This window comes from Neofelis nebulosa, chromosome 17 (genome assembly GCF_028018385.1).
Source record: "Neofelis nebulosa isolate mNeoNeb1 chromosome 17, mNeoNeb1.pri, whole genome shotgun sequence".
Lineage (NCBI taxonomy): Eukaryota > Metazoa > Chordata > Mammalia > Carnivora > Felidae > Neofelis > Neofelis nebulosa.
The window spans coordinates 60,507,702-60,523,918 of record NC_080798.1 but is presented as its reverse complement, the minus strand read 5'-3'; the positions used below and the strand labels follow the sequence as shown (position 1 = coordinate 60,523,918).

The 16,217-nt window shown below is 60.2% G+C and overlaps 1 protein-coding gene across 5 annotated transcripts in view; it reads left to right on the top strand.

The window, feature by feature from the left end:
- Positions 1-12,435, top strand: part of CA5A (carbonic anhydrase 5A) — a 34,765-nt gene extending 22,330 nt beyond the window's left edge. The window contains exons 6-7 of one of the 5 annotated variants that reach the window (XM_058707384.1): positions 2,968-3,123; positions 11,682-12,435. In XM_058707384.1, coding sequence (XP_058563367.1) covers positions 2,968-3,123; positions 11,682-11,855 — 330 coding nt within the window. In that variant the 3' untranslated portion in view covers positions 11,856-12,435. Of the gene's footprint in view, positions 1-2,967; positions 3,124-3,653; positions 3,760-5,657; positions 6,277-10,118; positions 10,611-11,681 lie in introns of those variants that run through there. The other 4 variants (XM_058707388.1, XM_058707385.1, XM_058707386.1 and 1 more) reach the window with 4 other exon arrangements.
- Positions 12,436-16,217: the final 3,782 nt, after the last annotated feature.

Here is a 16,217-nt window from a genome sequence, read left to right as displayed (position 1 = left end):
GGCCCCCTCCCGCACGGCGTGGCCTCCGCCTCTTGGTGGGAAAGAGAGGACCTGGCTGGGAGGTGCTGTTTACGCCGGGGTCTGTTCCCTTCCACGGAAGCCCTGGAGCGCGTCTCCCCACGGGCCGACCTAGCGCCTGGTGGGCAAGTCTCACGGGAGACGTGGTGTCAGCAGGGGCCTCATCCGTGGGCCTGATGCTCCCCCTGGGCTTTGGTTCCTCCCCTGGGAAATAAGAGTGAGGGTCTAGGGGACAAAAAGCCTGTAGAGCGGGAGTGTGTGTCTCGTGGAGCAGTGAGGGTAACCCCGCCAGACTCCGTGGCCCCGCCTGCAGCCCACGCTGGGGGCCACCAACGTGGCCACTCTTTACATCTGCAGCCTCGGACGCCACCTCTGTGGCGTCCATCCTTTGGGCTTTGACACATGCACGGTCATGGGTCCTCCCGAAATTTCAATTAGCAAGGAACAGCGGTGGGTGCACGAGCCGCGGCCCCCGCCCCCCACTCCCGGGGTGGGACAGACTTGCTGCAGCGTCTGGGTTTTGCCACTCTTTACGTGGCTTTGGGAAAGTCACTTCCAACTGTCTTACTTTCTCCTTCGCTGAGGGAGCAGGAACTCTCACAGGTGGTTCTGAAACTTGGCGGTAACAGCCTCGGGAGGTGTCCGGCCCGTCAGCACTCTTGGGCGCCTCAGGTCTTGAGGACACAACGCTGAGCGGGAACCTGCTCACAAAGGTGACACAGAATAAGATTCTTTGTAGGAAACGTCCAGAACAGGCAAATCCGTGGAGACAGAAGGCAGATTTGTGGCGGGGGGTGAGGGGAGTTTAGGGTGCGTGATCGCTAAAGAGCATCTACTGGGGTTCTTTGTTTCCTGGGATCCTTTCTGAGGTGCGGAGAATGTTCTAAAGCTGACCAGTAATGGCCGCACGTCACGATCGTGAATATACGGAACGCCAGAGCCCTGGGAGCTGTAAACGTGTGGGTTCCGGGCTCTGTGAACTGTATTTCAAATCCACTTTCTTTTTTTAAGTTTTATCTATTTATTTTGAGAGAGGCGGGGAGAGAGAATCCCAAGCAGGCTCCACCCCGTCAGCGCAGAGCCCGACAGAGGGCTCGAACTCACGAACCGTGAGACCGTGATGTGAACCGAAATCAAGAGTCTGATGCTGACCCCACGGAGCCCCCCAGGTGCCCCGCTGCTGCTGTTCCTTATGCGTTAACTAGACTGCTGCTCGCACAGTGCACAGCCAGCACAGCCGGGCAGTGGTAGCCGACGGCGGGGGTGAAGCAGCACCCATCCTCACCTCCGACATCTTGCCTAAGGGCTCCGTGTCTGACTGGGGGAACTGCAGTTAGGGTACAGCCGGGCCGCCTGGGCCCCAAGCGCCTGTGTCTGACAGCTGGGTGGCGGGGTCTGGACGAGCAGGGAGGTCTCCTTCCCCCGAGGCCGAGCGTGTGTCCTCCCCGTGCCGGGAGACCCTCCCGCAGAGCCGGCCCGGAGCGGGGACCGCAGCAGAGCTGGGCACACTGGGTGCCGGTCAGTGCTGCGCTGCCCCGGGCCTGCCCCGCCTCTGCAGAGCAGGGTGGGGGCGCTGTACTCGGCCTGCCAAGCCCAGGGACCCCGAGACATCCTATCTTCACCGAGCGACAGCCTGCTCGAGGGCCTCTGGCTGGGGAACCGAGAGGTTCTCCTTCGCACCTGCTCCAGACGCCGTGCCGAGCGGCATCCGGACCACAGCCTCGGTGCTCCCACCCCTGCTGGTGGATTTCTTCAGGGGGCCCAGCCCTGGGCGGAAGCAGGGGGGTCCCTGTCTGCGGGCTCCCTGCCCCCCACCTCGTTCCTGATTTTGTTTCTTGCTTGCTCATTCCAGCTGGGAGGTGGGGGGGGGGGGGGGCGTGAGTTCTGAACAGAGACTCCCGAGCCGGGGACGTGCTGACAGCATCCCCTCGGGCTGCCGCACAGGGAGCTCGGCGCACGGTGGTCGAGGACAGCTGTCCGGAGAAGGAGGGTCCTGGCTGAGGGTCAGGGGACGCTGCCTCAAGGGGAAGACCGGGTGTCCCAGAAGGGTAGTATTTTCTGGTGCAGCCCCTACGGGAAACAGCCTGGCGGTTCCTCAAGCAATTAAAGGCGGAATTGGCGTGGGATCCAGTGTCTCCGTTTCTGGCTACTTACCCCCAAATAAGTGCAAAGCAAGGTCTGGGAGAGGCGTCGGCACACCCGTGTTCTCAGCAGCACTTCTCACGGGAGCCGAGGGGCGGAAGCAACTCGGGTGTCCGTTTAGGGGGGCGAACGGGTAAGCAAAGCGTGGGCCGTGCACACAGTGGAATGTTCCTCCGCCTGGAAAGGGAAGGGCTCCTCACACCTGCTACAACGTGGGCGAACTCAGAGGACACTGTGCTCCGTGAAACCGGCCGTCACGCGGGACAGTCGCGGTGGGGTCCTCCTGACACGAGGCGTCAGTTCCCCGAGACAGAAAGAGGTGGGGGGGGGGGGGGCAGGGGCAGGGGGAGGGGGGCGAGCTGGCGTGTGACGGGCCGCAGTTTGTTTGGGAAGACGGAGAGGTCCCGGAGATGGATTGCGGGGGGGGGGGGGGGGGGGGGGGGCGGGTGCCATGTGACTGTAGTTAGCGCCACGGAAAGGCACGCTCAGAAGTGGTTAGGGTGGCGAGTTTCAGGTTATGTACGTGGCTTTGCCACAGTTTTTAAAAATGTAATGTTTTCTTCACAGCCAAGGTGTACAAAACTAAGTAACTTTAAAGGAAAAGTGTAAGCATCGGGCGGGGGTCCCTGCTCTGCACAGGACGGTCACGTTTTCTTGTTACTGCTCCCAAACGTGACCACCACACCCCAACCCCCGTCTTTATCCCGGGAACAAACTTGGGTAAAGATGGGGTGCCATCCCCTTCCTTCCTGCACGCCCCCCGTCTCAGTCTGAGACCTGACGCCGCCTGTGGTCTTGGTCCCCCAGGGGGCGCAGGTGGCCATGGGCCCCTTCCAGCCGTCCTGTCTGCTTCCCGCCTGCCGGGATTACTGGACCTACCCGGGGTCCCTCACCACCCCTCCGCTAACCGAGTCGGTCACCTGGATCATCTTGAAGGAGCCCGTCCAAGTGGCTCAGAACCAGGTGAGTTGTGCCTGACCCAGCATAGCAGGAGGCACCGAACGAACCCACCCCTCACCCCTCTTGCTCTGTGTCCCCAAGATGCTGTGAGTGAGTGTCGTGGGTTTTATTCTCTGGTGTGTGTGTGTGTGTGTGTGTGTGTGTGTGTGTTAATGTTTATTTTTGAGACAGAGACAGAGACAGAGCGTGAGCAGGGGAGGGGCAGGGAGAGAGGGAGACACAGAATCCAAAGCAGCTCCAGGCTCCAAGCCGTCAGCACAGAGCCCGACGCGGGGCTCAAGCCCATGAACCGCGAGATCATGACCTGAGCTGACTGAGCCCCCCAGGCGTCCCTCTCTGGTGTGTTTTGGATATTCTCCCACAAGAAGAATTTTCTGACTGAAACAGAAGCCAGTTTAGATTGAACAGGGGTTCCGTTCTTCTGAGCCCGAGATAATAGTGTGGGAGAGAGACGGGGTGGAGATCGAGAGGCAGGGAGAGAGAGGCAGGGACTACACGTCAGGAAACGCTTTTTGGCTCTACCTGATCTCTAGCGGTCTCGAATTCGGACGTGGAGACTATCCCTGATGACGAACGGTTGAGTGGGCTCAAGGCTTGCTCTTCAGTCTCTCGGGCTGAAGTCACTTTACAGGAACGGAAGTGACATTGCAATCGGGACCTGGGTCCTCGCCCCTAATGGGACCTCAGTAGGTATTTTCGGGTGAACACATTAACCAAGAAAGGAATGTCATCGATGGATTTTGCAAAGCCGTTCAAGAAGAGGGATCCTTGAAGGAGAAGAGAAGATTTTAGGGTTCATCCTGCTCCCAGTGTGTCTCATGCTCCCTGGGCCAGTGGCTCCCCAGAGCCAGTCTCCATGGTCCGGACAGACACTCAGAAGACAAGCACACGACCGGGGCCAACTGAGGCGCCTGCGGGTGTGGCGTCTGCTCGTGTCCCATCGGCCACAGCGGGTCCCAGCGGGCAAGGCTGAAGCGGGCGGGGCAGGGAGGAGGTGAGTGAGCGCCCAGAGCAGTGTCCGGTCTCCCACAGATCCGCCCACACAGTTACTACTGGCCGCCCCAGCATTTCTGCAGTGCGTTCACTTTCTTCCTCTTCCTTTCTCAGCGTTCTTTCCCCCCCCAAAGTAAGTAGATAGATATTACCTGTTTCCATTTTAAAAATCAGAGTGTTTTTTCCTCTGGAAATCTCACAAGTGTGGAGACAGGCTGTCTGTGTCGGGCCACCCGGAGTCTGGGGACAACAGACCCGCAGCGAGCTCGCTGCCCTGGCCCCCGCCCCGCCTCACCAGTCACGCGCAGTCTTTCTGAGGCTCCGGCCTTGCGATTCTGTGACTGTCGTCTCACACAAAAGTCCCGGAAGGACGCCGTTTGCTGTGGGAAGCAGAAGTATCCTCTCTTCTCCCAAACCAGAACCGTCAGAGACACAAGGACGACCCTGGTCACAAGATGGCCCCGTGTCACTCAGGGACTGTAGGAGGAGAGGTGGTGACAAAGAGGACAGTGCCTGCACACTGCTGTCTGGGGGGAGTAGAAACACGATCGTGTTGTAAGACCGGGTGGGGAATGTCACACACCAACGCGGGATGAGAAGCCCCCTCACCCTGACCAGGGGACCTGGCGGGGAGGAGCGTGCAGCCCCTGGATGGTGGCAGGAGGTCGCCAGCTGGAGGGGAGGAGGAACACAGTGTGTCTGGGAGAGCCAGCGGGCTTGCCCCGGGTGGGCGCACTGTGCCTGAGCGCCTGAGCCCGTGGGCTCCGCGCCCCTCGCACCAGGGCGGGGGGTTGCGGGGGGAGGTCACCAGCCGGCCGTCCAGATCGAGCCTGCTCAATACGCCGTCCCAGCCCGCTTGTAACTGGACACGCGAGTGATTGTCACCGAGCCCCTGAGTATACTCAGAACAAACGAGATGATAAAGAGATGGACGTTCAGCTCCTTAAGAGAGAAATGACTCCATCGTTCCTTTGGCAGTATATCTAGTATGTTTGTGGGCGTGTGGACCTATTCGCCTATGTGCACCTGCGTATCTGTTGCTGTGTGACAGCCCCAAAAGGTGGCGGCTCGAGGAAACTATAACCACGATTACCTCTCCCGAGTTGCCGTGGGTCAGGACGTGCGGGGTTCCGGCTTGGGCTCGCCCGTGGCGGCGGCGTCAGATGCCGTGGGGGGCTGCCGTTGTCTGAAAGGTTCAGTGGGACTGGAAGGCGGCTCCCTCACGTGGCTGGCAAGGCGGTGCTGTCTGTTGGCTGGTGGGGGGGGGGGGGGGGGAGGGCCTCGGCTCCCCTCCCGGGGGCGGCTGGTTGGGTGTCCTCACAACATGGCAGCCGGCTTCTCCAGAGCAAGGGACGCGAGAGAGCAAGATAGCTGCAGTGCGTCTTCTGAGCCAGCTTGGGAGTCACCTCTGCCGCCTCGTGTTGGTCACGCGGGGCCACCCGGATTCAGTGTGTGGGGGGCGGCTGTGCAAGGCAGGAGGGACGCTCGGGAGCTGGTTCCCGCCGTACCTGCACCCAGCTCACTCCGCTTGCCGTCCGTTCCAGCTGGCCGCCTTTCGCACGCTCCTGTTTTCTGCGCCTGGTGAGGAAGAGAAGGCCATGGTGAACAACTACCGTCCACTTCAAGCCCTGATGAACCGGAAGGTCCGTTCATCCTTCCGGCCTGTGGAAGAGGGCACGAGATTCTAAATGCATTATATCCGAGTCAGCGGGTAGAACTGACTTTTAGAAGAGGAAGTTCTGTGTCCCAAGCTTCACAGTCTGATCAGACCTAACCTCTGACGTTAAAAAGAGAGAAAGAGATCGTTGTCTCAGTCAATGGACTTTTCAGTTGCAAGGAAAAGAAATCACTTCAAAGAAACTTAAGCATGGTGAGGAATGGAAATCTGGGACGCGGGGTATCTTGGGGCCCCGCGGCAGCGCCCTAGCAAGCACCCGCTGACTGAGGTCACCCCACCCAGCCCCTGGCAGTCTGTGCTTTCTTCTCTCTGCTTCTCCTCACTCATGGCCACCCCGTGCTTCCCGGGCGACGCAGAGACTGGGCCCCACGTGCGTCTTTCCCACCTCCAGATTCCTGGGTTGTGTCAGTGTCCTGGGGCTGCCTGCGGCAAATGACCACAAACCAGAGGGGCTAGAACAACAGACATGTGTAGCCCCTCAGTTCTGGAGGGCAAAAAAAAAGGAAAAAAACAAAAAATGAACAAACAAGTAAAAAGCCCAACATTCCAGGCGCGGGCAGGCCTGGCCCGCCTCCCAGAAGCTGCCCGTCTTCCTCGGCCCGCAGCCCCGCCTCCACCTTCAGAGCAAGGGCTGTCCAAGGTGGCTGTTCAGCGCCCGCTGCCGCCTCACGGCCGTTCTGGAAGGCATGTAACGGTTTCTCCCTGTGGGGTTTTGGGTTGTAATTGTGCTGAAACACAATTACGTAAGTGACCGTCTTACCCACATTTAAGCGAACAGTTCTGTGCTGTGCGGTGCCTTCGCGAGGTCGTACAGCCGTCCCCTCCACCCGTCCCCATCTGTACATCTTACAAGACTGGAGCTCTGCCCCTGGGACCCACTCCCCCCTCCCCCAGCCCCTGGCCGCCACCGGTCCGGTGTCCGTCCATCCGTCCGTCCCTGGGATTTTGACGGCTGCAGGAATAAAGTATAAATGGAACCCCACAGTGTCTGTCCTTCTGTGACCGGCTTCCTTCACGGAGCGTGATGCCCACAACGTCCACTCGTCTCAAAGCACGTATCGACTGTTCCTTTAGCAGCCTCCTGATCAATAGTGGTATTTGTGTTTCCGGAGCATCACAGATATGTCCCTCTGGTGGGGACGCACCTGTGCGGACGGCCCAGTCTCGGCACCCTCCGACATGCCCTTGCTGGCAGCTGCGGTGACGCACAGACGGACGGACTCGTGCTGGGCCGTCTGCTGAGGTGCGGCAGTAAACTGCGATTCATTTTGGGGAGATAAAGAATAAATAGACTGATTATGGTCCACAAATAGCATCTGAAATCACAGGGAAGCTATGACACGGATGCGGTTTGTTTTGGCAAAGATGGACATTTCCCCCAACCTCAGAACTTCCCGTGAAGTTCCGTGGCGCGGGGCCACGGTTTACGGCCTGGTTCGGGCTCCACCAGGTTCTGGCACCCGCTCCAGAGAGAGCAGTCCTACACTCCCTGCCACACGCCCTTCCCGCGTGACGCCCCGGAGGTGCCAGGCAGAGGCGACGGCACGTGCTGGGGCCGTCAGCCTGGGCGCAGAGCCGGATGGGGGGGCGGCTCCGGATGGACGGTCCAGGAGGGAAGAGGACAGTTTGAAGTTTGGTTTGGACCCAACACACTTCTTGTCTCCCGGGGAGATGTCACCACCCCTGAGTCTTCAGTGAGGTGGACTTTCGCCTGCGGGCGGAGCGTCCCGTGGCTGCCGCACGAGGTGCCACAAAACCACGGGCCCGGGGGCCTCTGACAACGTGCATCTGTCGCCTCACGGTCTGGAGGGCAGAGGTCGGTCGTGGCCACACGGAGCTACAGTCAGGGTGTGGGCAGGTTCCTGCGGGAGGCTCCGGGACGGAGCTGATTCCGGGCTTTCCCAACCGCTGGAGGTGCCCGTGGCCCCTGGCTTGTGGCCCCTCCTCCACCTTCCAAGCTGGACGCTGCCACCAGCCTTCACCACGCCGTCCCTCTGACTTGCGAGTCCCCAGGGCCCACCAGGATCATGCAGACTCTTACCCTCTCGTCTCCAAGTCCCTTTGCCACGTGAAGTCACGTAACCACAGGTCCCGGGGGTTAGCATGAGGACATTATTCAGCCGTCCACGGTGTATACGCAAAACCACACGGTGGCAACTTCAGCCTAGCAGCCCTGAGACTGGTCTCCTCTGGAGGTGAGGGGAGGGGACGGATTGGGAAAGGTATGGGGGGAACCGCAGGGGTCGGAGGAAAGGGATATTGAAAATGCTCCAGGGGCGCCTGGGTGGCGCAGTCGGTTAAGCGTCCGACTTCAGCCAGGTCATGATCTCGCGGTCCGTGAGTTCGAGCCCCGCGTCGGGCTCTGGGCTGATGGCTCGGAGCCTGGAGCCTGTTTCCGATTCTGTGTCTCCCTCTCTCTCTGCCCCTCCCCTGGTCATGCTTTGTCTCTCTCTGTCCCAAAAATAAAAAATAAAATTAAAATAAAATTAAAAAAAAAAAAAAAAAAAGTTGAAAATGCTCCAGAGCAGCCCTGTCCAATTGCACGGTCTGTGATGTTGGAATGTTCTAGAACTATACTGCCTTACAGTACTTTCCGGGATGATGGAATGTTCCAGAGCTGCACTGGTCCTATAGCACACACTACGGTGATGAGATGTTCTAGAACTAGGCTATCCCATGGCACTTTCTGTGATGATGGAATGTTCTAGAACTGTGCTGTCCCATAGCACTTTCTGGGATGATGGAATGTTCCAGAGCTTCATTGGTCCTATAGCACATTCTGTGATGGTGAAATGTTCTAGAACTGTGCTGTCCCATAGCACTTTCTGTGACGGCGGAATGTTCCAGAATTGCATGGTCCTATGTGGCAGCTCTTGGGTACGCACGGCCATTGCACACTTGAAATGTGGTCAGGGCAATTGAGGTATTGAATTTTAATTGCACATAATTTTAATTACTCAATTTCAAATGCCACACGCGACCGGCCAGTGGCCACCGCGTTGGACAGCGCAGCTCTCTCCCTTGATCTGGACGCATATATTACCTGGCTGGCCACTTGAGGGCTGGGGTTTCTGAGGCCCTGCAGACAGGACATGAGGCCACCTGGGGTGTCAACTCCAGCACTTGCGGGAATCGGTGGAGCAAGGTGGGACATTGGAACCCGCCACCCCCCTACCCCACCCCCACCCCCCGTGCAAACGGTCCTCTCCTTGTATCCTTCCTTAGCTGCCGAGGGCCTCACAAAACTCACTGCCACCAGGTGACCAGCCACCGAGGGAAGGTGGCTCTGTGTCCTGATCGGACACAGCTTGTTCATTTTCAACAAAAATGACTTAAAATAGACATGTTTTGACCCTCTAAAGGGTCAAATTTAATGGTGATGCTAGGTGAGAGAGGATTGGCTCGAAGCCATCAAGATAGATACTGAACGAGGAACTCACCAAAACGGACACGTTCTGTTCCATTTCCGAGCTGCTGTCCCCGGTCACAAAATTCATGGTTAAGAGGAGTTTACTGAACAACAGGTCACCGCTCGGGGCTGTCCCCGCCCAGGCCCGGGCTGTTCGCAGGCACACTCCGCAGTCCTCAATCCCACCGCGTGTCAGAACCGCACGGCGCCCAGCCCTCACCCCGAAAGCGTGCGGCGCCCCCGGGCCGGGGAACGGTGGTTTCGGGAAGGGGCCCAGGGAGTGCTTTGCGTGGCCGGCAATCCCGTGTCGCGGTTGTAACGAGTTCTGTGGAATTCTGGGACATCACCTCCAGGTCTGAATGGGGACACTGAGGCTCGCTCCAGAGGTGGAGACTCTTGGCCAGGAAGAGGCAGAAGCGGGAGAAAGAGCCGCTCTCGGGAGGTGGCCCTCCAGCGCCCTGCGGGGGGTTCACTCGGCCCACTCTGATGGGTGCGCGGCCCAGTAGGAGAAAAAGCGCAGCCTCACGTCAAAAAGATAAAGCCCCGACGTGACCCTTGCGCGACAAATCTCTTTCTACAATAGCCCGCAGTGGCACTCTGATGGACGCTTCCCTCCAGAGAGGCACCCGCTGAGACCTCCCGTGGTTTCTGAACGTGGCGTTGGCGGGTAACGAGGGCACCACGGGAGAGTCGTGGTTGGAGGTGGGGGTCTCTGAGTCAGGGTGGGGTGGGGGCCGTCCCTTTCCACAGGGCCGTCGGGGCAGAGGAAGGCCCAGGTGTCCAGAGGGACCTCGCAAGAGGGAGAAAGGGCCACCGCGCCCGGGCCCGGTCCTGCCCGCCACGCGGTGACGTCGTGGCCCGGCCAGAATTCCAAGAACAGGTGGGAGTGTTTCCATCCTTCGTTCATGCGGATGTGAGTCCTTCCTCCCAGTGCAGAAGCGCCTTTGTCTCCTGGTAGGTGTTCTCTTTTGTCGGTTATTTTTAAAAGCCGGCGTTCGCCCCGAGACACAGAGACTCTCCCAGGAGCCACACTGAGCGAGCGGGGACACATTGCACTCAAACCACAAACACCCCGACAGGAAAGACATTGATCCCAGCCCTCAAAGCAATGGTACAAACAACAAACACAGACGCCCCCACTCCCTGTCCTGAGTGGCTGCCAGACGCGGGGGTCAAGGTCCGCGGGCTTGCGGGCCGGGCTCTCAGGGTGGCGCGATTGTGCCCGAGGTCTGTATTGTACAAACTCTGGCCCCGACTTGAAAGCCCAAAGACTCCTCCCTGTGCTTTCATGTTCTTTTATCATTTTCTGCAATACAAACGTGCAAGCGCCAGTTCCCGGCACACGGCGGTCCCGCCCTCCCTCCCCTTCCCCTTCCTGACCCAGAACCAGAGGCGCCCCCCCCCACCCCCCCCACGGGTCGCAGGCCTCAGTCCCCTCCACGCTGCCCCCCTGGGACGGACCCACTGCGAATTCTTCGGCGGGCGGCCCTGCCCACCCCCCCCCCCACCCCGCGTCTCCCCTTCCCGGGGGCCTGGACGCCCCGCTCTACCGCCCGCTGACGTCTCCGCAGAAACACCTGGGCCCGGAGGCCCCCGGAGGCCCCGGACCGCACCTGGGGTTCCCAGTTCTGTGGACGCCCGCTGTCTGCATCTCGGTCAAGGGCGCCTCCACCCGCCCCCGGCACTAAGGCCAGCCTCGGGGAGCCCCCTCGCAGCTCCTGCCCCCCCCCACTCCCCCCTGCACCCAAGGCTCCATGGGCCCCGCAGGCGGCAGCCCTAGCTCGTCACGTGCTCCAGATCCGCTCTCTGTCCTCCGCGTTCCGTGCCGCTGCCCGGGCTGCCTCGCCTCCGGCTGTGCCGCCAGCCTCTCCCTGTCGCCCCTTCTGCCCAGACGCCCCCGCTCACAGCCGGTCCGCTCTTCTCTCCGCGGCGCAGGTCGTCAGCGGACCACTGACGGTGCTTCCCTCTCCACACCGGGGCCTCCTTGACACTCGGAACTGAGCACAAGCTTCTCCCTGTGAGACCCGCACCCCAGGTCCCTCCCGTGTTGCCCCCTGTGTGTGGGGTTCTCTCGGCTCGCACCGCCGTCCCCGGGCCACGTGTGTGAGTCGCTCATCGTCCTCCCCTTCTTCACCTCTGCCCTGACCACGGGCCTCCCTGCAGCCCGGACCGGGCACTCCTCCCGTCTGCGGGGCTCGCGCCGGTCCGCTGGTCCCCCGCGTGTCCCCCGCGAGGCTGGGGCGCCCATGTACCCGCTGACTCGCAGCACAGAATAAACGCTCGTTCTGCGGAGACCGAGCGAGGCGCCCCGACCCACGAAGCTCGGGCGCCACCTCCCCGTCAGCCGTGCGTGCTCTTGCTTCGGCGCCTTCGGGCATGCTGTTCCCTCTCTCGGGAATGCCCTTCCCTTCTGCTTCCACTCGAAAACTTCGATCGCCGGGCTCAGCCCAAGTGCCTGCTCTGCTGTGATTGTTTCCTCAGCACCTCCCCAGAGAGCTACCCCTCTCCTGCTACCACGTGTCCGATGGATGTGTGGGAAAGCGAGCGAGGGAGAGCATGAAGCAGTGGGAAGTACTGGGAAGCGGCGTGGAACAGCACGGAGCAGTATGGAACAGCATGTTAAAGCATGGAAGAGCACGGAGCAGTACGGAGTAGAAGGGAACAGCACGAGCCGACTTGGAACAGCATGGACAGCTTGGAGCAGCCAGGTTCTTGGCGCTCACCACAGAAAGCATCGTGTAGGGTGGTGAATGACCTCCTCCTGGAGGTTTCTGAGGTACAGGATTACATTCTCGCCTCCCCACATCTACCTTTCGGCCCTGAGTCCTTTCCCTGACCTGGTTTGTGTGTCATCTGCCCAGCGACCGCCGTGCCTAAAAGGGAGAGGAAGAGCCAAGTGGCCTGAGCGAGGAGCTCTGAAAACCGTGGCTTCCCAGAACGTGGGTCTCTCCGGACTCTGCAGAATCATAAGAGTGACTCCCCGGGCACACACATCAGCCCTAGCCCTGCTTCGTGCCGGGTCGTGGGGTGCGGGATGAGGACAGGGCGGGAGCAAGTTCGGTGTGAGACTCAGCTTGTCCACGCGTCGACTACCCAAGCGTTCGGCGTGCGCGTCCGAGGCTAAGCCGTAGAAATGCCCGGCCCCGAGCCCGTGGAAATGTCAGCATGCCTGTCAACAGGAAAAAAAGCTCTTCTGTTTCCGCCATACTTAAGATTATGTTCACAGACTACTGCATTGAAGATTAAAGCTGTGTACTGTTTCAATTATTCTGTCCGAATTTCCTGTGTCGCTTTGGGATTTTTTTTTTTTTTTTTTTTAGCAGCCCTGAAACAGAGAAACTATTTTTAAGTAAAGCAGAATCTTCTGATCCTTTTTACTGAATCCTGGAAATCCAGAAAGGCCACCCTACAGGTGTTCTAGGTCCCTGAACACACAAACACAAATCAAAGGCACGAACATCAAACAGCAGGCACGCCATTCAGGCTTTCCGCGTACACCCGTGATCGCCTAACGAGGCACACAGCTTCTCTCCGATCGACGTCCAGCAACCACTTACCGAACACCTCCCGTCAGTATGTTCCAGTTAGTGTGCAAGGCAGCTGGGATACACCAGTGAATCCAACAACAAGGCAAACCAGGCCCAGCCCCGGTGGAGCCTGCATCAGCGGGGAAGACGGCACGGAGGCGGGGTGGAATAAATGTGGGATATGATACGCTAGAGGTGACCAGGGCTCCAGAAAATGCAAAGTGGAGGCAGGGAGCCAGGCGCTGGGGTCAGGGTGGGCCTCCCTGAGAAGCTGGCATCCGAGCAAAGATTTGCAAGAGGTGAGGAGGTGAGCCTTGCAGATACTGGGAGACGGTTCTGGAACGTTCCAGAGCATCGGCGAGACCAGCATGGCCAGATGAAGCAAACAAGGGCAAAGCGGCAGGAGGGAAGGGCAGAGATCTGCTCAGAGGGGCCAGGTCCAGGCGGGCCTCGGGGCCACGTGAAGGTGGGACTTTGCTCTGCGGGGAGAAGGGAGAGCGTCAGACCGGGCGCGCGTTGCCCACGTTCCAGACGCGGCTCACTGGTGAACCACGCTGGCGGTGGGGACGGGAGGCCCTGGATGCTGGAGACACTTGCACCGTGGTCTCAGCCCCCCAGCTGTGAGATCCGGAGAAAGGGGGGTGTCAAGGGTGAGGTCAGGGCATTGGTACGCCGCTCGGCCTGGAAGGCTGGGGCAGAGGCGGAGGGGAGAGGGGGAGGGACCCCCCCCCCAGCTCTGGCTGCGTGTTTTCAGTGGCCTCCGGTGGTGGCAGCTACGCTTTCCGTGTCTCCATTCCTCACTCACTTCTAGAACCTCAGGAGGGCCAAGTGAAGTAAAACAGATGGCTGTGTGCCCTGCACCGCTGGGTGGGGAAGGTGGAAATGACCGGGGTCAGACCCTCAGCAGGCAGGCGCAGCCCCGTGGGCCTCGGGGAGCGGAGTGGCTCTGGGGCGATGGTGTCGCCTCTCAGACGTGGTGGGCAGGACCTCGTCCCGAGGCCCGTCCTGCTGCCTGCCCGTGCGTGGGGAGCAGAGGCAGGCCAGACCTTCCTACCGCCGTCCGTGTTCACTCGGGATGGGATTGGTAACGGGAACGGGACAGATCTCCTTGCCGCTTCCTTCCTGTGGGCCCGAGCTGGCCCCCAGAGCCAGGCTGACCTCTGGGAGCGACCTCCTTCCCCACCCCTGCACTCCGGGATCGAGGAAAATTCAAGGTGCGAGATGGCCCGGAGGTGGCCTGTCTGAGGAGAGAGACTCTGTGTCCCCACGACCTGCAAGCTCGCATCTGCGTCTACAGGTCCCCGTCGTGGAGGCTGCCGGGTGGGGCCTCCGTGCCCGCCTCCGTCTGTCCGTCCCTCCTTCCAGCCAGAAGCTGATTCTGCACGGACGTGCTCTCCCAGCTGCCGGCGCCTTTGGCCCCACTTGGTTCAGAGGTGCGGCAGGGAAGAGTGGTGTTCCACGGAGCTGGGGGCACACGGACCCACAGGTGCTCGGTGAGGTGACGTGGATGTGGCGTGGACAGGTCAGGCTGGCTCTCCCTGCGCCCTTGACAGCCCAGCATGAAGGGCCAGAGCCGAGAAGGGGCCCAGGCAGAGATTTACTCTCTCTCTACGGTATCTCAGGGACGGGTTTAGGGCCACAACAAGGCAGCACGCTCGGGGCTTTCCACGACAGAAGTTTCTTCTCTCAGGGTTCTGGCGCCCAGAGTCCAAAATCAGGGCTGCGTGCCCCCTGAAGCCAACAGGGGAGGAACCATCAGGCCTCGTCCCGCCTCTGGCGGCCCCAGCGCTCCCTGGCCATCCTGGAGCTTCACTCCAGCCTCTGCCTCCATTTTCACTGTGTCTGATCTTGTAGAGACGCCAGTCACTCTGGGTCGGGGACACCCTGCTCCAGGATGGCCCCATCTTCCCTAGTTACCTCTGCAACGACCAATTTCCAAATAAGGTCCCGCTCTGAGGTCCGGGGAGCGGGGGAGGGTAGGACTTCTATCCATCGTTTTAGGGGGAGACACAATTCAGCCCATATCAGTGAAATGGGGTGGGGGCCACCTCCCAGACGAGCCTGTGCGAGGAGGTGCAGGATAGAAGCCCAGCATCGGTTGCATATTATCCATGGGAAGAAATCAGACTAGGACCAAAATGTCCAGCCAGCGCTGTGACTTGTCAGTCCGGGCCTTTGGCATAAACCCCAGGAGAAGCCCCGAGTCCCAAACCCAAACCTCTTGTTTGGGGGGAAGGCCTGATTGGGTTGAGTGATTAACTGTGCCAGAGGCCGGGGGTGGGGGGCGTTAACACCAACTGGCTATGGGGCTATCAGGTCGCTGGGGAGTTTAAAGGTTCTGGGGCACCTGGGACGCTCAGTGGGTTGTGACCACGCTTGGACGGGACAAGGCCACCCCCCGGGCAAGTGACCATGGCTGAGCGAGTGACCATGCCTGGACAAGTGACCACACCCGGAGAACAAGCGCCCATGGTCAAGCGAGTGACCCCGCCCGGACAAGCGCCCATGGTCAAGCGAGTGACCCCGCCCGGACAAGCGACCACACCCGGAGAAATGACCCGCCTGGACAAGTGTCCACATCAGAGGATGTGATGGGTGTAGTGCTAGAATCACGTCTTTCACGGTTCCTCTGACACATCCCAGCTCAGCCGGTGCTGGAAGGAAAGTCCGATCGCGGAGCCTGGCACCTCACCAGCCGTCGCCCGCAAGTCCCCGGAAGAACGCCCTTCTGGTCAGGTGCTAGTCCCAGCTGCGGCTCAGCTGGGATGCGGGGCCCCCCGTCGGCGCCTCCCACCCACGCTGCACAGAAGAGAAGCTGGGTGGGGCCCTGCCTAGAGCACCACTAGCCACGGGGGAGAGGCCACATGTGACCCCAGGGCCCCCGAGTCCAGGCCCACTCTCTTCTCCGTTTCTGAGGTAGAAACACAAAATTGGCCACTAGCCATTTAAGTACACAATTCAGTGGCCTTAGCACGTTCACACCGTTGTGCCCCCCCCCCCCCACCTCTACTGGGTCTCAAGAGATTTCACCTCCCCGAGAGAAACGCCCCATCAGTGGTCACACACACACCCCCTTCCCGGGCCTGGCAGCCAGAGTGTACGTTCTGTCCCTATAGGTTTGCCTTTCTGGGCCATTTCACCTCCGTGGAACCCTTTGATCCTGTGCGCCTGGCTTCGTTCCCTGAGCGTGACGTGTTCCCAGTTTTTCCACCTTTTTGAGGCCGGATACGAATCCAGCGTGTGGCTCTGCCCCGCTTTACCTAGCCATCTATCGGCTGACGGCTGGGCCCGAACCCTCATCCCCGCTCCCCGCTGTTGCCGGCTCCATAATCCTCAAGGATCAGGCGCTCTTCTGAGCACATCGACCAGGCCACGCTTGGGGCCAAGGCTGAGAAGTGAGGCCCAAGCCCAGTGCCTGAAACACAGGCAAACCTGTGCTGTCACCTGGTTGGAACCCTTCAGGAAAACCCAGCCCTGCGATCTCTAACTT